This window comes from Chelmon rostratus, chromosome 4 (genome assembly GCF_017976325.1).
Source record: "Chelmon rostratus isolate fCheRos1 chromosome 4, fCheRos1.pri, whole genome shotgun sequence".
Lineage (NCBI taxonomy): Eukaryota > Metazoa > Chordata > Actinopteri > Chaetodontiformes > Chaetodontidae > Chelmon > Chelmon rostratus.
In genome coordinates, this window is record NC_055661.1 from 6,097,279 (window position 1) to 6,124,705 (window position 27,427).

General features: G+C 41.5%; 2 protein-coding genes across 2 annotated transcripts; both read right to left on the bottom strand.

Annotated features, from left to right (window-relative positions):
- Window positions 1-1,666: 1,666 nt before the first annotated feature.
- Window positions 1,667-3,433, bottom strand: rgs16 (regulator of G protein signaling 16). Its single transcript, XM_041935167.1, has 5 exons — window positions 3,308-3,433; window positions 2,969-3,049; window positions 2,792-2,853; window positions 2,468-2,634; window positions 1,667-2,261 (listed from the first exon to the last, which is right to left on the bottom strand). Exons 1-5 carry the CDS (start codon window positions 3,349-3,351, stop codon window positions 2,046-2,048), a joined length of 570 nt encoding a protein of 189 aa, XP_041791101.1. The 5' UTR covers window positions 3,352-3,433; the 3' UTR covers window positions 1,667-2,045.
- A 14,677-nt stretch (window positions 3,434-18,110) lies between these two features.
- On the bottom strand, window positions 18,111-25,830 carry LOC121605406 (regulator of G-protein signaling 8-like). The gene is made up of 4 exons (XM_041935301.1): window positions 25,730-25,830; window positions 24,992-25,053; window positions 19,313-19,479; window positions 18,111-18,305 (listed from the first exon to the last, which is right to left on the bottom strand). The coding sequence occupies exons 1-4, from the start codon at window positions 25,828-25,830 to the stop codon at window positions 18,111-18,113; spliced, it is 525 nt and encodes a 174-aa protein (XP_041791235.1).
- Between the last annotated feature and the right edge of the window lie 1,597 nt (window positions 25,831-27,427).

The window sequence follows — 27,427 nt, forward strand, 5'->3', positions numbered from 1 at the left end:
CCATCCAGTCAATCTGTAGTTATCTTTACAAAACTAAAGTGCCTATTTGAAAATAAAAGCTGCATTGATCCATTTGTGGACATTAGGGGGCAGAAATTCTCAAAACAAGCTGCAGATGCACAGCTCACTATCCTATAGAGGCTATGGCTAATGTGTTAGCAAACAGGTACCTACTTTCACATTTGTTGAACATTAGTATACATTCAAGCTCTGGTTTGGTCCTCACCAGCTCCCTGGTGTTGTGTTGTCCATAAAACCAAAACAATGATCTTCAAGAGGCAAAAAAGTTAATACACAAGCATGTCAGCTAATATCTGCTCTGAATCAAAACAAACACTTCTTGACGTCATCTTCACTCCCAAGCAAGTATCTGAGATGCTTGGGAAAAGATCTTAAAGTATTTTCCTCCCCTCCCTATGCTGTAAAAAACCTTCTCCCTTAAAAACTGAACACATACCTGTCAGATGTCCCCTGCAACACAATATATGTTGGTCATTGCTATGCTTTGATATAAGTACCAAAGGGTTACTATGGAGAGGGAGGTGGCATTATGAGATGTTCATATACATCAGGCCTGTGGACCAGCTGTTGTCCACCTGACACTGGCTCCACTCTACGCTAATGACATCTGAATACACAAAGCAGACATTCAGCCACTTTTTGTACTCTGCCTGCTGGTGAAATGGACTTTATCAAAGCAACTGTTTTGGGAATGATTAACATTTTAATGAGAACAAACCAGATCCAACATCATCACTGTAATCAATGTCATTATTATGTAACTACAGGACTTTGCAGGGTTTCGTATCATCTCTGTGTTATGTCTTTTCCACATGCTTGGTTTGCAGACAGCAGTGGTCGTGCTGTCAGCCTGGCAGCAGCTTTGCTGTCACTTATTACCTGAAGTTGATGGCTAGGGCAAACAGTTGCTAAGGGCATAATAAGTTTTATTGCTCTTCCTATTACGTTAATGCTGTCACATCATCTCTTTGTGCTTCCTGTTTGCTAGAAAGCTCTTTCTCATTCACACAATATGGGACAGTGGCTCAGAGCAGATGGATGTTGTTACTTTCTGAGTTCTTTATGACAGAGCAGAGCAGTTTCCTAGGTGAAATACAGTTCTGCACAACACTGCTTGCAAAATGCCTCATAATCGAGAGCAAATATATCATTGTCATTTTTGTATCAGGTAATATGAATGATTGAACCTGCAGAATCTGGGTATTTGCACAGCTACATACAAACCTCACCTGATCATATGATTTCATATGTCATGATGCCACTGGGGTAAATGCCCATGGTGAAAGCTAAAAGTGTGATAACAACTGAAATATTGTACTGCATTGTGCATGCATATGTGGCTCTGCTCTCATATGTCCCAAGGATCAAAAATATTTTCAAAGCATGATTTTGTTCAATAAGACCACCACGTTTTCATAGTTTTTCATACTTTTATTTTTTTAAATAATTTAGTTTATTTGCTGATATGTAAAAAACACAACAGTGATATCAATATCATAATGTTATAAATAAAATTGCACAGTTTTTTCATCTTGGTTTGGTAAAAATGCAACAAATATATTACAGGTAAATAAATATAAATAAATACAAAATCATAAAGTACAAGTACCCTACATGCCTGTTCACAAACAGTGTAAGACTTTGACAGAGGAACATGCCACATCACAACCACAAACGTTTGCCTAATGGCAAAGAAAAGTGCTTTTTTCCACTTCATCCGCCTTCCTTTTTGATTGTCACTCAGTGTGTTACACTTAACACAGCTGTCAAAACTTCATCTGTATTCACACAACTGTCCACTCAAGGCATCAACTTTTCCTGTACTCCACTTTTCTCTGCAATCTTTCCTTATCTTAGAATAGACGGCATCTACAGAATACACCCATCCACCGCCGCTCTCATGACGATCTCTGTATCTGCAGCCGCGTCCAGCTTCACGGTGCAGCACCTAACGTCACGCCTCTCTTGTCTTCTCAACCCTTAAGGCGACCGCTAACAATTCTCCATTGGCTCACAGAGAGACTTCATGCCTTCTTCTCCTGCAGGGGCTGCTTGGTTGCCTTGGCGCTTGGTTTGGCTTGACACACTATATCCCTGTAGGCTGGAGAGCGGAGGAAGCGAGGGTAGCAGTCTTTGGCCATGAGCATGTAGATCTTGTGCTGGGCCTGGTCGAAGCATGAAGGCGACAGCACCAGCATGTTGGCTTTGGTGATGTCACGAGTTTCATGATCAATGTTAATCTGAAAAAGGGGACAAGACGACAGAACCAAATTAGTCTTTTTTTGTCCATTTTGGAGAGGTTGGTGGCTACAAGCAGCAACTTAAAATCAATGCGTTGGTGCAGAAGAGAAATGGTAAGAGTTACAGCTTTGAAGTACTGGTGGATCTCTAAGTGTATTTGGCAGAAAAGTGAGGTTTTTAGTATTCAAATTAGGTGCTTCCTCACCTCCCGGGGAGCATCGCTGCCGATGAATTCATCGTAGATCTTCTGGGCTTTGGCCGGCAGTTTGGAGGGAGACTTGGTACTCCTGTAATCCTCACAGGCAAAGTAGAATGAAATGTTCTCTTCACTGAACTCAGATACCAAGAAGGCTGTGAAGGCACACAGTCCATCTGCAGAAGGAGAGGAAATGTGATTACTTATGGTACATAATGGTCCTGCAGGGGCTGCATGTGTCTGCAAGTGTATATATAGTATGCGTTGACTGGCATGCGCTCTCTTTTGTGTGCGAATTTGTCAAAAAAAGCAGATATGTAGATGTTTACTCACATTTGCTGGAGAGAAGTTTTTCAAAGGACTGTTTCCACCTTAGGCATTCCTCCAGGGTTGGTCTGAAAATAGATGAAGCAAGATTAGATATAACCGAGACGTTCAATCAAGCTTACAGTGACAATAAATGTAAAATGAGGTACTAGTAATAGAAAGTACAGTATTTGTGATACGTACTTTTGTCCTATTTTGCAGCCAGATAGAGTCCAATTGGGTTTTTGCAAAATGCTTCCCAGCCTTGCTTTCAGCTCCTTGGCCCTGTAAAAGAAAAGAAAGAAAACAGGTTAAGGTAAATAGCTCACATGATCTTGATTGCATACTGACAAGCCAGCGCTGTGCAGTACAATTGAGTCCAGCACGAATCCACACTGAGTGGAAAATTTAGCACAACTTAAAACTGACATTTTTAGCTTCTTAAATCACACAGATGCACAAAGATGTAGCAGCAAAGCTTCCTGCAATCTGAATCCCCCCCAAATGTTAGGCATGTGAGTGTTTGCATGAAGCTTAATGTACCTTTCCAAGCAGCAGGTAGGCAGCGATGCTAGTCCTTTACACATAGCAGCAGGTTGGAGCTGGTAGGGGTGGTGTCTCGGTTGCGTGGCGGTTAAATATCCGTTCAGTGAAGCTCAGTAAGGAGCGAGTTTGTGTGAGTGTCTACACAGAGCTGGGGCACCGGCTTTATATCCTACCTCCCCTGCCTCTGACATGTCATCAGCCTTCTCAGCCAATCACAGGGAAGTGCAGACAGAGCGAGAGAGAGAGGCAGAGAGAGAGAGAGAAGATAGAAGTTAGGAAAGGGGGAGGCTGTGCAAGGACGAGGCTGGGAAATTACTGTAAAATGAAAAGGTCCTTGAAAACTGCCCAGTGAATCTTGTAGTGTTTTGCTTTCAGTCATCTCCTTCAAAACATTCACATACATGAAAGTAGAAAATAAACATGCATCCTGTAGATGTGAGAATGCTAGTTATAGTTACTGGAATAAGCTGCAGACAATTGAATGTGATCATATGTGTGTGTGTGTGTGTGTGTAAATATATCATATATCATATCATATCATATACCAGGTTTCATTTAATCAATACTTGTATTATTTATCCAACAAGATCTGCAAACAACATTCTGTATTGTCATATCAGTTCTCGACAGCTCCTTCTTTCCTGCTTCATGCTTTGTCCTTCGTCCTGCTTTGCACAAAGAAGATGTAATTGAAGACATAGGCAGTTTATGAAAATGTCTTTCTGGTAGCAACACAATCGCACTCAGCCTCTTCATGGGCTGGATAAATTCCAGGGAATGCCTGGAAGGAAACGTGACTTTCACTGTCTACGTCCAGCTTGCTTACAGTAATATAATTATACAACCAACTGCTCAACGCAATAAAGACAAAGCAGGACCCGTTTCCCATATGGCGAGCTGCAGGTTGCTTATCGAGGATTTGTTTGGAATGTAATTCAGATTGAAGGGAAATTAGATAATCTAAGTTAATATGTGAATGAAGAACGGTGAGAAATGACTCCAACCCGTTACTTTCACTATTTTTACAGTAGCCTCTTGCTGGCATATTTTCAAAATAGAGTAGTTAGCTGATCAAAGCAGAGATGCAATAGAGATTATTCATCATATTCACAAGTTCTTGTTTCTGTTTTTGAACTACAAGACCTAGAGCCACCGGAACCAATATAGGAATTAGAGCAGGACAGGACCTCCAACCACTATTTCCCAGATGACAGTGGAAACATTGTACTGCACTCGTTGCATAAGTCTATAGCCATGGGCGTTTCGAGGAACCGAGACCCAACAGGGCTGTGTGACAGATGAGATCAGATCTGTTAATGGTAACTATACTTCCCTCTGATACAAAAAAAAAAAAAACAAACAAGACAAAACATTTGTTGTCAAATGTATTGGTGTTACTATGAAATGCTTGGCTATCTCATTTCTCAAGACTTTCTAAGAAGCAGCGAGATTGACCAAGGATGGTTTACAGGGCAAATCCAACTGATGGATGGAAATTCACCAAGAGACACCAGCAAATGTTCTCCTTGTGATAGAAAGAGAGAGTACAATGCCAAGAAAATGTTTTGTAATATACCGTGACAAGGAATAATTACTTCTTTGACAGTTGCAGGTGATTGCAGTGCATGTTTAGTGAAGACATTATGCTTGAACCAGCAGCTTGCAGTGGAAGTAGTCTAACGTTGGTGGATGACTGGATGTTTTATCCTCTCCTCTGTTTTCCTTTAATCATCAAGATCTTTTCCTAACCTTCAATCAAGATGATGTCACTCATTTTTGAAGTAGCTAGTCACATGGGTTGTTTTGAAAGACTGTGACAAAAACAAGGACAAGGTGCCCTTAAAACAGTTTAGTCCGGACTAAGGATATCCCCGGGCTTAAAAGGAAGCTGTGCAAATGGCACTTCCTGTAATACACGAGCATTTAGCAAGAGTTCACAGTGTACCAAGACAACACAGCGCTGATTAGGTTGAGTCAGCTCATGCAGGGTGGATGGCTGTGCCTGGGAGGAAACACAACTGCACAGGGATTACCTAACCCATCCAGATTCATTGTGCTGGGGAGGATTTAATTGCAGCATTTATTGCCGGGAAAGAACAAAGGTTTGGCTGAGAAGCCTGGGGGAACCCGGCCACCCACTCACCTACTCGTACGCTCATACTGTGATGTCAGCACACCTCTGTGCCGCTGACAGTCGCAATGACAAAGGACGACCGGAAACGAGAGAATAAGAGAGCGAAGGTGTATAACACTGCTGAGCGAAGGGCTTCTCTGAAAGCTGGGGCTTCACTGTCCTTGAGGCTGGCTGATGCGAAACACACACTCATCCACTGTATTAAACTGGCAATACGACCTTACATCAGCATGTGCTCCAACTCAGTTTCTGTTACGCTGATGTAACAGTGAAAGCAGTCAAAATTCATGAAAAGGTACCTTTTGACATGGCTAAGATCATAACAGGTTCTGAGAAATATGAGCACTGCTAGCCATCTAAACCTTTGTAACAATCATTATAATCAATATTCCAAGAAAAACACAGACGTGATAATTAAGATAAAGCTGTGAGAGAAGTCTTTAACATCCTATTTACAGAAAAACTCCTCCGGTCAATGGAAATTCCTGTCTGAGATCAACAGAGAGTTACACTGTTCAGCCGTCTAGTCTAGTGATGCCAATCGTTGCCCTTGGACAGTCATGTATTCCTCATGTACTATAGAGCGCTCATGTAGTCTATACTATAGGCTGAATGGTTAATGCCGACAGACTCTCTGTCTCATGAGGTTGTATAGAGGCTTTTCTTTGCATGCCCTGGAGTGTCTGTGCCTTGCTTTCAATCCTTGACATTCATCTCAATCCACAGTTAAAAACGGTTGTTTCAACAACATTTCATCAACTATACAGAAGCTGTTGAGATGAGCTTCTTTTTTATTTTAGCTTTTATTACATTAGCTTAATTTAAAATATCTTTTCAACATGCCCCTAGCCTTCAATCGAAAAATGTGTGTTCCTTCCAAACAACCCAAGCTGCACTTACTCGATTGCTTCAAATGTGCAGACTGGGACTCATAAGGACATGTTTTAAGCTCGATTTACACGGCACTCTGGGTTTCCATCCTGTTCAATCCTTCATGTTTTGGTCACTGTGGCGATCCCTCCCTCTCGCTGCGTCTGTGCGTCAGCTGACAGCAAACACAGCGAAACTGTCGGCTGTGGGTTGAATGTAGCTCTCTGGCTAAGTATTCAGCTGATGGGAAGATATGCCCTTGTCCAGTTTTGTTCCTGTAAGAGGACTTTATTCCCAAACAGCCACTCGTTTTGTTAGCGGTAGTAGCAGCGTCTGGCTCTCACATTTTTAACCCCGTCATGTTCTGAGGATGCTGCTGGCATTTTCTTCCCGTCACAACAACAACACACTCCAGATCATCAGATGAAGAGGCCTCATGTCTTTGAAGAACGTCTTGAATGAGAGTTTTGTGTTCAAAGATGTGACTGTCTTTCTTGTGGAAATTACTAAACAAAATCACTCCAGGAACTCGTATCTTTGTGTCAAAATCATGTGACACAGATGCAGACAGAGGGTTCATCTCTGCCTGCATCTCTCAGATATGAGGCTGATTGTGGCTCATGAATGGACACTGAAAACTGAAAAAACGAAAAAAAAAAAAAAAAAAAAAAAAAGCCTGAATGTGTCAAGTCTGAATATTGAATCCCACCAAGGAAACGCATCACCAGGCAATCCTGATAAATCAAAAGTGACATTTACCTGTATGAGTGTGTTCCAAATGAAAGGTCACCTCTCACTCTCCGCCTGCTTCATCACCTCTGGGACAGAGTGGAGGCTGAGGCCAGTTCCGGACGCCTGCATCCGAGGGCCCTACTTCACCTCAAACCACAATTCCGTTCATATTATTTGCATTTACCTCACTCTACCTGAAATTGGAAGTCCTTTTCCATCTCAAGCTGTCCGTCTCCAGCCTGGTGAAGACCTTTCAGTTTTCATGGGGGCTCAGCTGGGATGGAGAGAAAGCTCATCCTCAGCTCAGCGTGCTCCTTTCACACTTCACCTCCATCAGGGTTCTGCCGCGGAGATGAGGAAGCAGGATTGGGATCATCCTCTCATCAGGGGATGCTGTTATGCCACCCCCCGTGAAGTACTGCAGCCAAAGAGATAATGACAAATAAATCAGATGAGGTCCCCGGTACCTCACATTCACCCATGCGTCGCTAATACAGCAGCCCAAAACAAAAGACCACCAACAGGCAATAATAGTAATGGTAAATTACACTCTGGTGGATATCTGTTATAAAACACCTTTTCCTCTGAAGCTGACAGCTTGCCATTAGCATAAAAAGTAGGCCAAGGAGCTGAGGAAAGTCCTCTTACATGTATTAAATGATTACCACAGCAGTTTTGGGACCAGAACTAGAAGCTAATCCCATTAATACCATACCTGTATCAGATGGGAAATAAGAATACATGAAAGAAATTCTCTCTACCGTTTTAAATGCATTATTTCTTTGCCATTATACACATAATCATCTCGCATTGGACATATTGAGCATAATATGGACAGCACATAAGTGCATTATACTGCAATTGTGTGCTGAGATACCTTTCTCACAGTAAATTCAGGTCATGTCTGGAAGTCATTCGAGTACAAACAGCCACCATTCAAGCCTACAGGTGGTGATTGTGTATGTGGCAGTCTACACTCAGTTGTGAGTTTATTAAGTAAGCCTACACTTTGCTGATATTATTGCCAAACTAATTGTTTGTTAAGGGTAGACTAAATATTAGAAACACCTCTCAACGTAATGCAATGCAAGAGCAGGTTTGAAGGTTTGATTAGTTGCAGGGCTGTTGTACTGGACGACATTATTTTTTCGCTTGAGAGATAAAATCTGAATACTTGGTCAGAATTGCAACAGGTAGTCACAAACAGTAGGAACATCTTGCGCCTTGTGTTTCTATTGATGGGGACTGCACAGCTCAAAAAAACTATTGTGCTCTGGCGGACAATTCAGGTCTCCACATGCTCCAAGAAGAAGGCCTCGCTCCTTTGTTTCCACATGAAGCATTAACCAGCTGTTAAATTGGCTCTGCTTTGTGATGCCGATCGCAAATCACTTCCACAATACAGAACGTACACATTAGGCCGCAGAACAAACACAATGAGCAGCTGCTCTGATGACACACTCCAAGTTGTTTTATGTGTGAACTTCCAGTGTACTGCCAGGCCACTGGTGCTTGTGTGTGCCATCACTGTGCAGTCAATAAAACTAAGTGGGGACAAATGTGGACAAGCTTCCCAGCAGACTTGGTGTGACTTTATGCCCGAGGAAGTGATGAAAACACAGCAGAGGCAGTTGTATTCGGAGTAACAGGCCTGTGTTTGTGGCTTGTCTGTGTGCATGGTCTGTACGGCATGTGTTGGAGAGGAGGCGAAATAGAAAAACCCCATCATCCTAGTCTCAGGTCAATGCCACAGGAAGTGTCTGTAATGTTTCCCGGCAGTACATTGGCTTGTTTGTTTGTTTCTGAAGGTCCCTCGGAGCGGTGACTCAGTGAAGGGGGGACCGCTGAAAGCCATTTCAATGAAGAGGAGAATGGAAACATTCAAACCGTGAGATGAACTGCAGGGAAATTCTTAATAAGATGTTTTTCAAACAAAGAGGATAGATGAGTGACTGAGCTTATTTCAGTTCTGTCTATTGATTTTGTTTTTGATGTTGTTGTTATTATGAGTGAAGCAGTTCATGATCAAATGCCATCAAGGTGGTCCTCAGTTATTGAAGGATGTGTGTACGTGTTATTATAATTTAGAAATACATGGTTATAACATTTTAAACTTATCGAAACTGCCTGTTTAAGACCTTGAAGGTTACAAGGATAATTTCATGGCAACTTGAGTACTACATATGAAACATGTAGGCTTGCAAAGACAGATGTATAAACTATATACCTGACGTCCCTCATCGGTCTTATAAATTTCAGTGTGAGGAAAGTCGAAGTTGTCCTTTTAATTTCTTTACAAATATCTCAAAAAATAATAATTGAAAGGAATAGTTCAGTTTTTGAAGGGGTTAAACAAACAAGACAGCACGTTAATGAGTGAGCTAGCTCAGGCTAGCTGTTTTCATTATTTATGCAAAGCTAAGAGTGGCATTGATCGTCTCATCTTACTCTCTGCAAGAACATGAATAAGTTAATCTACCAAAATGCCAAACTATGCCTTTGAAATGAAAAATATGCCATGCATATCCATCAGCATGCTTTTTTAGTAAACACAGGATACAGATCGCATCATTAAAGAGCCGTCATTCCTGAGGACATGACATGTCGAAATACAAGAGCATCTTCAAATGAGGCCAAATCCTTGCCTAGACTGTTCATGGTTCACAGATTTCACTCACGTTAAATTATTCTTCATAATAATTTATCTTTATAATGATACTGTAATTCTAAAACCTTTGCTTAAGGGTAAAAAACACTCTTATTTTGCTGCAATCGCAATAAGAAGTCTGGCTATGTGAGAGAAGGAGACTTCATGATCTGGACTAGAATTTAAAATTCTTTGAGAACTAAAATGTATCTGTGTCTTCGCCACTTAATGACCATGTTTAACAAATTCTGAAGAGTTTTGGTTGGGGTGTCAAATATTCAATTATTTTATAACTGTGATCCTCCCACACAGAACCTTATATTCACAACTTGAATGAAAGGCGCCAGGATTTGTGCTTGGACAGTTGTCTTTTTCCCAAGCCTCTCAACATTTGTGAAGTGGTCGTGGTCGGTCTCTGTGGGAGTGCGTCTGGCAGTGTGTATGTGGGAGCCTCAGGTTGCTCATCTGTCTGATCCTCCTCTGGGGAGGAGAGGAGCAGCCTGCCGCAGGCCCCGCCAGATGCTCACTGTGCCTGTTAAAAAATAACCACTGGAGTGTGCTCCCCCCTCAGCAACACTGTGACCCGGAACTACTCCCAGGGGGCTGTTTAGACAGAGGTCAGCCGAGCCGACAATATGCAAACTGTCCTGAGATTTAAGGTGATAATCTGTGAAACTATTTCTGTGTTTTTTTCTTTGCTGCTGTTCACTACTATGGGTGTTTTTCACCACTTAATACCAGAACTCTGCTAGCTTTTTCTTTTGATTTCTGTTTAGTTATGTAAGACGGGTCTGGCCACACCGCCTACTTTAATTTAGCTATTTTAAGGCGTCTGAATTCTCAAATTTCAAGAATTAAACTGTGAATGGAAGTAGTACAGTCAGTACCAACTGTGCAGTGTGCAGTACCGCCGGCAGCATAGCCGGCAGCATAGCGGAAGTCACACAAGCATTAGTCAGCACATGGAGTACCAGGTGGTAACCAGACTAAGAGTCTGCTGCTAGGCTAGCAGCTCTGTCTGACATTACAGTGCATGAAACTAAATGCTAACATTAGCATGTTGACATGCTCTTACTCAAAATGTTAACACACTGATATTGAATAGGTAATATGCATGGTCACAAACATACAGTTGAGACTAATGGAAATGTCATTATTTTTGCAGATATCTATATACATACAGTATATATCTATATCTATGTTTCTATATATGCAATATATTTATAGAGAAAGACATTTTGCTCTCTTTATTGAGTTTTATTGGCATTGGAATTGACATTAACAGGACACAAATTGTACAGTTTCCTGTTAGTATACATAAACGTCATCATTTTTGACTTTGTGCAACAAAGTAGGTCACGCTGTAAAGATGTGGTGGTGGATGCAGTCAGTACACAGTTGGGACACAACAATCAAATGACTGTACAAACTTTGATGCCATACTATCCAAGATTTGTTGACTGCTGATATTTAGATCGGGCCAAAGTGTTGAACTTAAAGACAGACTAACTGACAAAACTGTCCCAGATTCACACAGTTAAGATAAAAATTACTGTATGACTTTCTCAGCCTGCCTAAATATACAACAATCAACACTGCTGCCAAAGTGCTTTTGTGTTAATCCTGAAGATTGCTTTTGTGCAGCCTTCAGTCAATCCACAGCACCCACACGTGCCACGGCACAGACCCTGTCAGGGAACGCTGAATGCTTTTGGTGTTTGGTTATGTCAGTGCTGCACTACATGCTGGAAAGATGAATGTTTTTGGGAGCAAAACCTGTCACACTGCATTGGAAACAATTTGTTCTGACATAATTTGTGTTCTGTGTCTGTGTGTACTCTTTATTTTATCCTCAAACATCCTTGAAGCCTTGTCGCTTCATTATTGTACACAACACGCTGGATTAATAACTCTTCTTAAAGTTGGTCTGTGTATATGGTAGAGAAGTGCCCTGTAATGAGAGAGGAGCAGGGTTATCTGGCTGAGCTGAAACAGATTTCACAGCCATGAATAAAATACAAGTGTGATGCTCTCTCCAACAAAAGCACCTCCAGCAGTTAAATGACTTGTAGGTGGTCCTTTACCCGCAGGGCATGCCCTGGAGAAATCACTGATGATGATTAACTGGATGTGAATACCTTTTTTTTTCTGCTGTACCCCAGTGGTGGGGTTGCGAAACATCAGGCCCAGACAACAACAGGACTGATATTTGACTCTTAAACACACAGTATGAGTTGGAGATCATAACAAACAATCGGTAATGTCGATGCCAGGAAGCAGCAGGTATTGTTATTCCCAGGGACTGTTGTTGTGACTAAAAATAAGATGTAACACACAAGTGGATGATCCACTCTTATGGGAATATAGGAGTTTGGTTTAATAAGGATGTGGGGCTATGACGAGAGAGATGTATGCAGATATTGTGCTAAAAATGATGCTGATATGTAAATGCTGTGCTTCATACGTACAGTATACCCAAATGACATGAAATAAAGCGTGTTGAAACAGCTTGAAATAATACTGAATTGCAGCATTTGTATTTCCTTGCATTGCACAGTATTTGGAGTTGATCTTAGAAGCCATACTATAAGTGTAAAGCCTAATGTTTTGTTTTTTTGTGTGCTCATCACCTCCACCCTTTTTCTCCAGGTACATACGTACATCAAATACATCTGGGAATGTTAGTCAGTGAATATCTTGTTTTTGCTATCAAAATCACCAGCGAGAGCAGACTACACTGTATCGCTTCTTTGCTTCATTTGCAGACATAGCACAGTATATTTTCAACAGCTAGTGATTTTCTCAAAGCATGCCTTTTTAATTCCAGGCTGCATTACAAGGACCGGTTGATACATTTGTTGTTGATCATGCAGTACATTTAGCTGAAAGCACTACGAAGGTAGAAAAAATGGGTGATGTTTTTACAGTATTTAATTAAACTTTAGTTAGTGAGCGTCACTGAAACTTTATTTTTAGACTACTCTACAAATTCCAGACCTTATCTATTTTGAAATTATTGATTTCTTTCATTTTTTATTGATTTAAGCAGAAATGTTTCAAGCTACCAACATCAACTGATTTGGTTGATGGATGTAAAGCTGACATTTAGCGTTAGCAATCATTTGCTCATTGACACGTCCAGCAAACAGAGAAACATTAGTGCTCTTTTGATGTCTTCCTGACAATATGACAAATGTGGGTCCACCATTCACTGTCTTTTATATCTCTGGTTTGGTCTCCACCATCCCCTGAGAAAAACAGTTTAGTCGTCAGCTGCTTGATGTTCCACTCGTCAGCTAGTTGCTAACTGTGGTTGCCGCTTGCTGCATTGCAGGTCGTGGGTTTATCAGCACTTGTTGATGAGACTAAATATTAAGTGAATGTGATGTTCACTGTGGAGCTGCAGAGTTGGTTGGTAATTCTCTGTGAGTTTATCACTGCATGCAAGCCCCCATACAGTACCTCGAGTCATTTAAGTAGCGGATCAGTGTTGCAAACATATCGGCAAATAGAGCGATATGCTTAGATCTTACATCATCGCAGTCATGTGAGTCTGATAAAACACACCTGGATTTTGATTCTGGTCATTGTAACCCGGGCAGTCACATTTGTTTTGCTGTTTTCCTCACACTGCTTCTGTTGTTTGTCTCGGAGCCAAACAGGAGGAGTCACGAGCTGTCCTTCTCATCCTCCCCGTGATCCATAATCATGGCAGCGCTGCACCATGGGTATTGTGTTTACTATTGGTAAAGACAGCCGTCTGCTGCGGCACCATGGGGTGCTCTCTGGCTTTGTCAGGTGTGCTGTCAAAAAAATGACTTTGCAGACTTAATTAAATGCGTTATGAGTCCTCCCCAAAAATATAGCTGCAGATCATCAGAAGGAGGTTGATGATGTGCATGTCAACCTCATTCATCATGAAAATTTATCTCACACGCCCCTGTACTCATGTCACAACGTCAGCGTCAGTAGGTCAGTGAATGACTTTGTCGCGGAGCTTGACTAGCAACAGCACTGTTAACAGCATTTTTTTTCATTGCTATGTGATGCATGCTGAGTTATGAGAGGTTAGGTGAAACGGTTAGTGCACACAAACTAGCATGGAACATTTTTTAAAAAGAAAGCCTTCACAATCTCTGAAACAGAGCCATTGATGTGTCATCAGGTGCTAGCGATGCTAGCTGAGCAGCAAGGGTAGATGAGGCTTGCAGCAAGACAAAGAAAAGAAATTCTGATGACAGCTATGTGATGCATGGTTTCATCTTTACCAGGGATCCGTCATCCCCTCTTCCTTTGTGCCTGATATGTGGCGTTCATGTGCACTGGAAAGCTGAAAAGACTTGCCACTGCTGGCACAGCTGCAACGGGCAGAGATCAGTCTTGAAATTTCATTAAAATTAAATTTCAAGACATGGCTTCGGACATGTTTTGGACATCCTTGGCAGTGTTGTGCAAGTTCACACTTCACAAGAGCTACTTCAGCACAGATTACAATGAACTAGTTCACGTTCATAGTTCACAAGTTTGATTTTTGAGTTCACAGTTTGATTTTTTCTTCTACAGTGTAGTCAAGCAAGTTACAAGTCTGTCTGACTTGTTGGATGCATCAATGTTTGTTGTCGATGTGGCTGATGTTCAGACTTGTTTTTTCAGGCTCTGTGGTGACCATTTGCAAAAAGAAATTGCAGAAAAGTTTTTTTTCCTCTAGAGTCTGTACTGGTTATTTCATAAAACTCCTTCAAATAGCCAGACCTGCGTGTGAATTGCCAGTTGGACTAGCCATGCTGGTATGCCAAGTTTTTTTCCCGGTGCTACGTTGCCTCACTCGCTGTCTAGGCCGGGTTGGTTGGTTAGGTTTTGGCATGAGCAGTGGGATAGGTAGGGGTCAGGGTGGGAATATCAGGGTGAAGCAATCAGAGGCAGAGTATCCAGGTGCCATAAAACATAGTGGGTTCAACAAGTACAGGGTGTGGCCGTCAGAGGGATGTAGAGTGTTCGTTTTCTAATACATTTTAGACCGGGGTGACTTGAGATTTTGCATATTTTTAAAGTGTGTCGTGACTGAAAAAGGTTGAGAAAAGCCACATAAAGAGACCAGAGAGATACCGAGAGATGAGAGATACGCAGATGTGAGGGAGGTGGGATGATAAAGACATCGAGCAGTGCTGATGTGATTACCACAGTTTTCACATTGGTTGCTATTAATTAAAAAAAAACACATAAATCCAATGTTTGACTCTTCTCTGTTTAAAATCAGTTGAAGGATAAAGAATGAGTTTGTAGTCAAGCTGAAAATAAGGCCTTCTTACTTTTTTTTTTAATCATTGTGAAAATACAAGGTTTGCACAGGAAAGCAGAGTCACCGGCTCTGTTGCTGTTTGCCTTTCAGCCTCATTAACTCATTATGTGGAAGACCGTGTATTAACAGCAGAGCACCGAGACAGCATCAGCACTTATAATTAATCCCATCAAAGAAGCAACATCACCTACACATTCACACAGTTACATTATTGTATCTTACACTTTCGTAGCCATAGATCCTCCATCATCTGGTCATCATTATGTGCAGAGCCGGTGCTCAGCTTCTAATCTCTTCCACTGCGGGACGTGTGTTGGCTGTGTTTGCATTCTGCTGGCCCAGATAGGCTTGTGTTGTGTCTACTGCGCAGGTTGCTGTCCCACATTCACCCTGCTCCTCATTCCCTGAGTGACTAACACATTGACAACAACAGCAAAGTTAATGGATGTCTAATGTCACAGTGGGTGACTTCATCCCACCAGTGCCCCAGATAGAAGAGAAGATAGAGAGCAGTGGTTTTCTTATGAGCAACGCTGCTGCTAAACACAGATAGTTCCATGAATGTTTGATTATATTTCTGTTTTTAGTTTTTCGTCATTCTTTACTTTGTGTGACTCATCGCTGTTAAAGGAGCCGCAACACCTGACCTACGACGGGACTAAATGTAAAGTTTCAGTGGTTGAGCAAAGTGCTCTGCTGTTTGGAAAGCAGTTAGCGGGCTTAGTTCAGTTATTTTATTCATTACATTCCTTGCCTGCGAGTTGATTTCATTAGAATGGTAAATAGAAATGAGACATTACAATCCTTAAATACCTTGTCCAAGACTAGATGTTGAAACAGAGTGATGAATCACCCAGATTTAGGACTGGGTGTCATATATTAGAGATTTTTTTTCATTGCTGTTATGAAAAGCCATGCGAATCGAGGTCAATCCGTCTGTCTGGATGAACGCATTTCCATTTCGGTATTATGAGAACGAAGTCACGCAGTTCACAAAATATCTATGCAGATTCATTTTTAATTGCAAAATATACAGAGGAGCTTACATTCAAGTGGAACACAGTAACATACGATATAGGGTGATATGTTGTTCAGCCAGTTCTGTTGTATTTCCAACAGTTTGGCTCATACAGTACACATGCAATAAAGAAAATATTTGTTTCTCCTGAAATACTGAGGAAATCTTTTCAGTCAGCTTATTTAAAGAAGTGCAAATGCTGAGGGAGCACATTTCAAACACATTTGTCAGTTTACTGACATTCTACATTAAAGTTGCTTTTTTGCAGTCATTTAGTAACATACTGTACAAGTAAAGAATACCTAAATAGTCACTCTGAGTATTGCATCATGCTGAAAATAATTTAGGAAATTTGCACAACACATTTGTCAACTCGGAACATATTCTGTGGGGGTTGGGCTTGCTTTCAGCTCACTGCTTCCAGGATTTGGAGACCAATGTTCAACATTCAGTTTATAATAAAGGACTGACTTCTGATTGTAGTGTACATTTGCGCAAAACGGTTATGTAATTCAGTGCAATTTCCATTTTAATAAGATATTTCAGTTACTTTAGTCAGTGCTTCCAGACTTCATGCAAATAAAGAGTCATTTTGTCAAACTGTCCAAAGAAACTGATTAATGATGCAACCGGTACTGATAGTTCAATGACATGGCTTTAAGCAAGCCTGATTTGAAATTATATGAATGATACTAATTTACTGCAGAATCCTGTCAATCCAGATATTGACAAATATCAATGAGGCTGATGAAGTTAAACATTAAATATACATTTTTGCTTTGCACTGACTTCAATTGTGTAGAAAAGGTGGGCAGATGATCACGTTCTGTTTTATCAAGGTTTTAGGGACGATAGCACATTTCCACTTCCTGAATAGCGTGAACTGTAAGCAAAAATGAACCCAACCCTTCATTATACACCACATTTAATGTCACATAGAATACCTGCAAGAGTTGAAAATACACAGGATTACGTAGCTTTATCAATATCTAGCTGCAGTCTAGTTTGGCACAGTTTCAGATATTAAGTGTTCATTCACTTTAATGTTTGTTGTAAACACACAAACCACAACATGTCTAGTCACCTGCATACAACAGTGTGGACTTCACAACGACCAGAAGATAGAGATAGTGGTTGATAGAAGTAGAGATAGTGCTGGGCAATAAAAGGACAATGATGTTTATCTCAATTTATGCCTTTCTTGGTGAAATCGACTCAGTACTTTAGGTCAAGCATTGGGTGCGTTCATCAGTTCAGCTGATGAGGCTCCTTTTGCCAGCCAGTCACACTGTAAGGGAAAAGATGCAAAGTGTGTTGTGGTAAAGTGTGGAGAGGTGCAAAGAAACAGTGTGGAATGATGGCTGATTCGATATAGAGTGGAGAAAGAACATCAAACAGGTTTCTTCTGAAATTATTTTTGAGAAACTGCTCCACAATAAAGCTATGACACTGAAATGTGTAAATGTAAAGACCTGCTGCACTTATTATCTTATACTGAATATTTCTACGGGTTGGGTTTTGTATAAACCTCAAAACCTCTTGAGTTTAAGCTATTGTTGAGGATTTAGCTTCATGTCACAGTCGTCATTTTCAAGTCAATTTTTTCAAAATAGTTTTTTGATAACAGGAAGTTCACAAGATCAAGAACTGGTTGTGGCATATCAGTTGTTTCTTGCTCTACTCGATAGTTCAAGTTAGTTTCATTTTAAATGTTTTTTGTTCGGACAGTAAATGTTTGATTTATTCTGATGCATTTAAAGGACGAAACCAGCAGAAACCCTGTGTATTGTGATAAATATCGTTCTTGCATGATATGGCAGTTTTTATTGTGATGCATTTTCAGACTTATCGCCCAGCACCAAGTAGAGGTAAAACGTGTAGCTTATCCTCATCCAATCTCCCACTCTGTTCTGAGCAGTGCAGTCCACCAAGACACACCTTTTTTAGAGGGATTGCATGCATGGAGCTGGTGTAGACAAAGGACAGCTCGTCTCCCCATCCTTATAAATTCACAGTATTCAGAGTTGATGTCAAAGGGTTAATGAATGATTTACAGTGTAGGTCCAGTTTTATGTCCTCTGTAACCTTCATCAGATTCAGTCAAACAGACCTTCGCTGGCCTTGTGCGTGCACCCTGTTGACCATATCCTGGTACATCTTGGACCTGAGGAATCGTGGGTAGGAGTCTTTCTCCATGAGGCTGTAGACTTTAGCTTGGACTTCGTTGAGGCTGGTTGGGGACGGATCTTCCAGGCTCTGCTTGGTCTTTTCCCTGGTGCGATAGTCAATGTTGACCTGCCAGGATAAAGGGAGCAAATACACATTTTGAAAGGGGAAGGTCACTCACACAAATTCAAATCACTCATCAGCAATTGGATTTCAATCTGTCGTCTTGGATGCATTTACATTTACACTCCTTCATGTTTGTTCCTTGTAAACGTGACCAACATGATTTCCTACAATGCTGTTACGTTGCCAAACAGTGAGTCCCTGCCTCCTTATTTTTTTATTGGTCAGACATCTGCCCTGTTCTAGCTCAGTAATTGGTTGCTTGACGCTGTGGCCTCTGCTGTAAAGACAAAGGAGCATAGCCATTTGAAATTTGATAAAAGTTTGAGTGAAAAAGAGTGAGTGAAAATTTAATCAGTTGCTTTGAACAGACTGTCCATTTGTGTTTCCAAGAAATATAACTGATTAGCAACAACAAATACATCATGAGGGAAACATATTGCCAACCGAATTACTTTTTGTATTAACATAATGAGGAAATGTTCCTGCAAAGTCATATGTTTAGTGATAACATATTTCATTCGTTTTCTGCCAAAATAGCCAACCTGGCAATGCATTAAACATTAATAGGGCCATTATTCTTTTTTTTTTTTTGGTTGTGTTTAGGCACTGACAGCACTTGGTTATTGTTGGGGAAAGAATATGATCTTTTTTAATACAGGTAAAGTCAACAGAACACAAGATTTTTCATGAACATTTACCCAAAAAAACAATCTGGGGACTGGAGCCAATCCTAGCTGACACTGGGCCAGAAGCGTGGTACACCCTGGACAGGTCGCCGATTCATCATGGGGGTGACACATAGACACAGACAACCATCCACACGTACTGCTAATTTAGAGTCACCAATTAAGGTGCATGTCTAAGGACTGTGGGAGGAAGTTGGAGCACCTGGATTTGTGTGAGGCCACAGTGTTAACCACTGCACCACCACCAAGATTTATACATTGCTGTTTAAAGGGGAGAACACATTAACATTTGTCTTTCCCTCTCCCTCACACACACACACACACCTCTCGTGGTGCCTGGATATCAATGAACTCCTTAAAGATCTTGTTTGCTTTTGACACAAGCTTGGTTGAGCTCTTGATTTTTTTGTACTCCTCACAGGCCATCCAAAACTCGATATTCTCGTCGCTGAACTCGGTCTTGAGAAATGTCCGGAAGGCAGCCAGGCCATCTGGAAAGGACAAATGAATCAGACGGTAAGGGAGGAGGCAAACACAACAAAAAACACTTCAACAACATGATTGATACCGCAGCGTAGCACCTATTTCTGTGCAACAGCTGAGAACTCCCCCTTCCACGGATGTTTTCTTTTCCTTCAACATAGAGTAGCTTGATCATGTGATAATACCCCTCATCCTATGTTGACATTTACCAGCACACACACACTTTTGTTCCCAGAAGCGGGAAACAGCTATCATTATTAGAATAAACAAAGCAGAACAAAATACTCCCACAAAGAGATCTTTTTTTTCTGTCTTTGTCGGTCAAGATAAGTGATCAATTAATCCGCTCCCCATCGATGATAACACAGAGGAAGGCCATGTTTTTCTAAGGGCTCGTGTCACGTTGACATGTTATTTCCACCCTTCACATTCCTGCTGTTTACCTAATAAAGCTGAAAAGCTGGGAAGAGCAGAGGGGATGGTCTATCTGTGCATATGCAGCATTGCTCATACAGAAGCACACACATTCTAATGAGTATACACACAAGCTAACGCAGGTTTATATGGGCACATTACACACACACACACCCTAACCCTATCCATAACCAACCGTAACCTTAACCTAAACCCAACACCTTAACCTGAGTCTACACCTTAAACACTAATAATTTACATTATGGTTACTTGCGTTTTAACCCCACAGTGCCCCCCTGTGTCTACCAGGACGTTTTGGAAATTGTATGAAAGGATTTTCCATTTAGCGACACACTTTGTGGAAAGCTCTTAGAGCGCTGGCCCAAGAAAATCAAACAGTATGCTCTTTCAGACTCCACAGATAATCGTTTTAGTATTTTATTGTGCCCCTCATTTCATGATAATTATATATGAAGATACACCTCATTTCTGTCATTTGCACATGTAGTAAATAATAAGTAAAATAATAAGTAATAGTAACTATGGACATTGATGAACGTGGCGACTCATCACCTTAGAAACGCTTGTTTTCATTCAATAGACATCAGAGAGGTTTTGAAAAATGGCAAAAAAGCTTACTGCAGCCGAAGTTGCTGCGGCGATTTTACAAAGCAGTGACGAGAAAGATGGAGCTTCAGAAATTGAGGGGTTTGACTCCGAAGATGAAGAAGAATACCAAAATAATTGAGATATATTTCACAAAGAATTTGTTTCTCCATATATCCCCCGCATCTCTTTCAGGTGTGATGTGCTGCTGCTGGGGGTGGATAGGAGGGTAAGAAAAGGAGTTAGAGCCTCACACCTCCCCCACATTCCTCTCAACTGTGAATTGCTGCATGTGGGGGGTCTGGACAAAGAAAGAGAAAGGGATTGAACCACCTGCAGCATCTCTCCAACAACCACCTCCTTCTCTGCCTGCCACCAGATCAAAATTAACCCTGGCATGAGAGACTCACCAGCAAAGACCAAGCGGCGACCCCCAGGTATGAAAAAGTGTTAAAGTGTCAAAAACTGCAGTTCCTCAAATGGCCACTTGAGGCTGGCTCCAAAAGTGAGGCAGTCTCCATCGGCCCCCGTATTAAAAAATGTCCAACTTTATAGCAGAAATAATCATGCTGACAGACTGGTGCAAAGAACGGTTTTGGTCTGTATAGTTTATTTCCCCGCTCATGACAACTGTACAGTGAATTTTTATATAACTTGTTGTATCACTCGTTTAAATTACATTAATGTTATGCATAATTAAGGGTGTGGCTGCTTTGAGTGACAAACAGGCTGCTAAACAGATACCACACGGCAATAAGCACAAATAGAAAGACTTGGATGTCGGGGATTTTTACAAGTGCACTGGGCTGCTTCTGTACATGGACATGGACAAACTTGACAGCACCGCAGATCCCTGGAGGCAGAATCAGCTTTTTTTCCATCACAGGTCATATCATGGGACAGATACAGAACAATATCCTGAAACTTTACCTTAACAACCCTGATAAAGTGTCCATAATGACAGAAAAACGGCCCCAACCCACCATGACAAACTGTCTGACTAAAACCCCTGAAGAATCCACGCAAGTCCTTTTATAATCCCCACAGAGGCCTGGTTGTGGATAAAAGAATGGTCACCTATAGCAAAACCCACAATATGGAGATTCAAGCTGTCTTGATTTGAGTCAAAGAATAACTTAGTGGACTTCACACCGAAGCAGCAAAAGCACCATCTGATCTGGACATGGCCTGTCCTGTGATGTTGTCATGTCCATTGTGCAACCAGGTGACCTTGTCACAGGCTACCACATTTATATGGACAGTTTTTATTCTGGCCACAAGCTCTTCAGGGCTCTCCATGAATGCAGACTTACTGCGGATGGGATTTACAGGGAGAACCACAAGGATTGTCCTGGGAAGGATACGAATGCCATCACAGAAAAATCAGAAAGAGGCTCCATAAGCTGGATGGATAGCACCACTGTCGATGTGGAATGGATGGTATCAATCCCCTGTCGTACACCAGCTGTGGAGTACAATGAACACACGGGGGGAGTTGACCAATCAGCAAACGAACCCCATGGCAGGCATAGCTTTTGTGGATGAGCTGACTACTGAGCTCTGTGGCAAGCCTGTACACACAGCTCCAGCCTGGGCACCTGCAGGTCATCTTCCTGTACCTCTCGCTGATGGCCATCCAGCAGGTCAGCAGCTGTGCGAGAGCCACCACAGGCCGCCGGAGGTGTGAACATCACTGAAGCCAAGGCCAGCAAGAGGACGGACTGTGGGAATGCAGGGAGTGTGAAGTTGCCCTCGGCCTGCAGCTGGACAGAGACTGTGGCATGGCATGACGGTTGAAAAAATGATGTAAAAACTCCTCACATCCCATGAAGCTCCATATGTTTTTTGAAGTCATTACTCAGTCCTTTTTTCTCTTGGTTTGGTGAAAGTAGAGTGAAAGATAACACTTCTCCTCAAAAAACAATGTTGCAAAATTTATTTTTTGGATGTTTATAATGCATTTATCTAGTATTTTGTTCACATATTCCACTACATTTGTCAACCTAAGACTTTGGAAACCCATTAAAAGGCCCAGTGTGCAGGATTTAGTGGCATTGAGTGGTGAGGTTGCAGCAACCATCTCAATATACCTCCCATTCCAAGTGCAAAGTATGAAAGGCCCTCTGTAGGGCCAGTGTTAGGCTTGTCTGTTCTGGGCTACTGTAGGTGGTGCAACATGGCAGGCTCTGTGGAAGAAGACCCGCTCCCTTTTTAGATATAAGAGCTCAGTCTAAGCTAATAAAAACACAATATATATATAACCAACAGCAGGATGCGAATCATGCTGCCAGTGTCATCGTGCCACAAAGTACGAGGCAAAAAGGGGACTCACTTGTAAATATATTGTATTGTATATTGTATGGCAATAATTGTTAATAACACAAAATCAACTGGATTATTGGACTAAATTTACCAGAGTTGACTCAAAAGCAGACTGAAGACAAAGACTACCTTTCACAATACAGAAGAGGGCCCAAAGGTCTGAAGCTTGGTAGATGGTGTGGAGATTAGACTGAGGTAGTGTGGATGAGCTACAGAGACGGTTTAAAGAAGGCAAGAAGGCTGAGGATGAGGAGCAGCTGAAGACTGAGTCAAGGTAAAAATTTAAAGCAAGCTAACATGACTTCAGCAGAAAAAAGCTGGCTGAAAAACTCCCAGGCAGTGCAACAAGGGGAATTAATGGACTGAAAGGAGAGTGTCCGAAGACTCAAGCTTAAATACATCAGAGCAATTAGGAGCAGCAGGGAGTAATAAGGGCAATGCATGGCAGCTGGGACTGGGACAATCACTGGAGACTCATGTGGCACACTGGCCTAGTCCACACATACAGGGTTTTTTCTAAACGTAGTTCTAAACGTCTTTCGTCCACACACAAATGCAGTTTTAGGTCAAAGACATCTGAGCTTTTGGAAAACCCAGGTGAAGATATTTAGAAACTGCAGTGTATTGCAGTGCTGACGTATACACAGGGAGCTTTGGGCTTGTAACAGCACAGTGTGCGCCATTATACCCTTTGGATAAAATCCTAATTGGATAGGTCTGACAAGCTGATGTGAACAGCTGGTATCTCAAATGGCAGCCTAAAACAATGACAGCAAGGAATTTATGAATGTAAGGAGTGAATGGCATGATGTTATGGGAAATAAACTGCAGGCCTAGGATGCAAAAGAATAGTGTTCCTGACTTTTGCAAGAGCTTCATTTGTTATTATGGATAACAACCTCGGCTAAGGTACACACTGTAACCTGACATAATGTGCTTAAGAAGCACAACACAACACAAAGCACAAGCTTGTCAACCTCACAAAATGTTCTAACAAGATCTCCGACAGCCGACAGTGTGCACAGGTCAGCCCCACAGCGTGCAGTCAGGTCTAAGTGTTATACATTATCCCTTCTTTTAAATGAAATTAAGGCAAGGTGAATGCAATATCCTATCGAGGGAACATTCAGTACTGGGTTCCTTTTGCTTTAACATTATTTGTGTAATGTGCGTGTGTGTGTATGTGTGCGTTCATGTACATGTTGTAGCTCACCACTCTAATGATTGGTCAGTTGAAACATGATACGCAGGTGTGCCACGCTGTCTGCGCCTGGGGAGGCTCTATTCTTGGCTCTGTAACAAATTTTGTTTTCCACAGGTGACATTAGCTTTCTAATGATTATGTGACAAACCAAAGTGTTATGTCATAACCTGAATGTGAACAAAACAGGCAATGTCCATGTGGGTGCAGAGTGTTTACAGCTTTCTTTAATTCAAGGCGGGTTGTCTCGAAGGCCTTTGTTAGCACAGTGTTTGTTTTGATGGAGTTCATCGTTAGGGTGAGAGACCTGTGCGAAAAGCGGTTTGTAAGCTCAGACCAAAGCTTTGAAAGCTCAAAATAGACTTAAATCAAAGGTTTTCCTCAGAAACTGTTGTTTAGTTTCCAGTTCGTGAATTGTGATGTTAACAATGTCAGGAGTTGTACTCATTCATGAATTAATCTGTAAAATAAACCGTTTTTGTGAAAGCATCGCCATAGAGGAGACCCCTGCACTGGTCTGGGCTAATGCCCTGAAATCTCACAACGTGGACATGCTCGGAGTCCACTTCTTCTTCACTTCTTCAGTCTCTCAGTTCAGGGAGTTTGATGTCGCTGATGCCACATCACACCGCTTCTTCGCACTTAGAAAACGGATGTGTGACCTGTTGCTGCAGATGGATGTTTGTGAGTGAGTCTGAGCCAGCGTGTGTTTGATCCCACTGAGAAGGTCACAGACAAGTATGTGACTTATTATGTGGTAAGGAGTCCTCGCAGCAAAGCAATCAGTGCTGTGTTACATAAGATGGGCTCGGAGGGGAGAAAGTGGACTGTGCTGAGAGAAAAATAGAAACTATTAAGGGAACAGGAAAGGACCATTTACAGCTGCATTTAGGTGGTATTCATTTTCTTGATGCTGGCTGCGCGTGACTTGTGCAGAAGGGACTGTTCTCCCTGAAAAATAGAAAATGTTCACTTACATTTGTGAGACAGAAGATTATCGAAGGACTCTGACCATCGCACGACCTCATCCGTTGATAGCCTGATGGAGAGAAAGCCAAAGGAAACCGACTGAGCAACATACAAAGCCACCACTGTGCTTTCATGCATTTTTAACTCAACACGGTGCTGTATGTATTATTGAAGGGCAGCAGAGCTTAATGTAAGATTTATCCTCTGCCCACAGCTGTTCTTCCGCTCTACACTGCAAAGTAATTGAAATGTCTGGTCACATTTGCAAGAATGATGACGGGAAGAAGGACAGGAGATTGAAGAACAATGGTGGCATTTGATCTCATGCTGAGATAACACACCATCTCAGAGATTATACACTAACATTACTGTACCTCTTCACCATTGTAGGTGGTATATGAAACAAATAAAGGCACTAATAAGCCAAATGATTTGCAGAAATAGTGCATATGTGTCTAATACTGTGCATCACTTTAATTATGGCAGCGCATTAGGCAGTTCTGACAGGAGTGCAATAAATTACATTGGAAATCACAGTAAAATAATAGAAACTAATAAAAGTAATAAAAGAAATCATTTTCTTTCAAAAGTTGGACGATTTTGAAATTAATTTCATAACATGTTGAAACTTTGAAGGCCAAATGTGTTGTCTAGAGAGTTTTCTAACACAACAGAAGCTTGATTTTAAGTTGTTAAATATTTGTAGTCCCACAGAGGAAGAGACAGGATTTTTCTGGCAGACTCACTTCAGACACCTGGCAGTGGTTTCGTGGGCAGGAGGCAGGAACTCAGAGAAGTCGCTGTAGGAGTCAGATTTGTTGGACAGGCAGCCTAGTCTGGTCTTCATAGTGCAGATCCTGCTCAAAAAACACACAATACTTAATGTTTTCTTCTGACTATGAATCTCAGTATACAGCTGAAACCCTGAGACAAAGAAAAGATACCTTCCATTAATCCAGTGAGTGTGTGCAGATCATAATGTATGCATGGATATGTTTGTCACTTTAAGGCATAGACGTTAGCTCATTGGCAAGAAACTGTTGTTTTAAATGTGTGGAGCTGCAGGTTAAAGTAGGAATAATGTTAAGGGTTTGTATTTGTATACATATCTCACATGCAAATCTCACCTTGACTTGGCTGTGTCAAGAATACCGCTGTCATATTTTAGCTGTCGCTAAGGTGGCTAAATGTATGTTTTAGCTTCATGAAGGTTAGACTATGCATATGTTCTTAAATGTTGTTTGGAGAACGGTTGCATAAACTGAATGTAAGAAACAAGATGCAGAGAGATAAGGCCAACTGACTGGACAGGACTGGACTGGATGCAGACAACAGGTGCAACTCCATATGCAAAAAGCTGATGCCTCATTTGGAAGGGAGCTTCTAACATCCCTGATGCCCAAATTCACATCCAGTTAGGGTTTCTTGTCACAGTGTATTTTGTAGAGTTTAAGAAAACCTCCAATGCGTCATGTCTGCAACTGAGTTCTATGCAGGCTGATTAAACTGAATAAATGAAACAATAAAAACTAGAGTTTGTTTATTGATTTAAACTAGGACACGACAAATGTTTCTCAGCAGTCTTTAAGACGGCCCTGAACTGTGAGTAAAATAACCCCTCCACTTCTCTCAAACAGACATTTTAATGCGCTGAAATGACGATATCCCCATCTCCCATCACAAGCTGTCCCATCTCATTTGAACGCTGCTGCTGTCATGTACTGTTTGTCAGTGTTCTGCCTGCGGGACACATGGGTCACTCCAGATGGGACAGGGTCGTGAAGATGCTCCCTGAAAGGCCGAGCATTTCTGTAAACGTACGTCTATTTCACAGGGAAAAGGAATGAAAACCGATGGTTGGATAAAACGGTCTTCATAGATTCGGGTAAAATCCTCCAATTCTCTCTTTGAATGTGTGAAGGGCCATGGCAGACGGAATCAAGGACTGTACACCAATTGAACTCATTAAGGAGTTCTGCTTCTGACATCCTTTGTGATGTCATTATGGCTAGGTTTTTTAAAATAAAAAACAGAATGAAAATAAATGTTGTCCCATTCTACTACAAGATGCCATGTGAGAGGGGTATCTCTCTCCTCATCTATCTCGCCTCCTGAAAACAAATACACGTGGAAAAATTCCTTCAACAGAGCACTGACCTCATTTATTCATCAAACCTCAAACAAAGTACTTCAAAAAGGAGGCTGTATGTATGTTCTACCTTAAAAAGAGAAGCCTATGGCAAATTTACTTGATGGTTCCGCTATATCTATATCTATATCTATATCTATATCTGTATTTGTATGAAGATCTCTTTTGCAAGAAACGTGAGCACAACAGAGAGAAAGAACAAAAAACATAGCCAGACAAAAAGACTAATACATCCAAAACCACAGCCAGACACAACAAAAGCACAAGCATCAGCCACAGTTTCAAATGGGCTCGC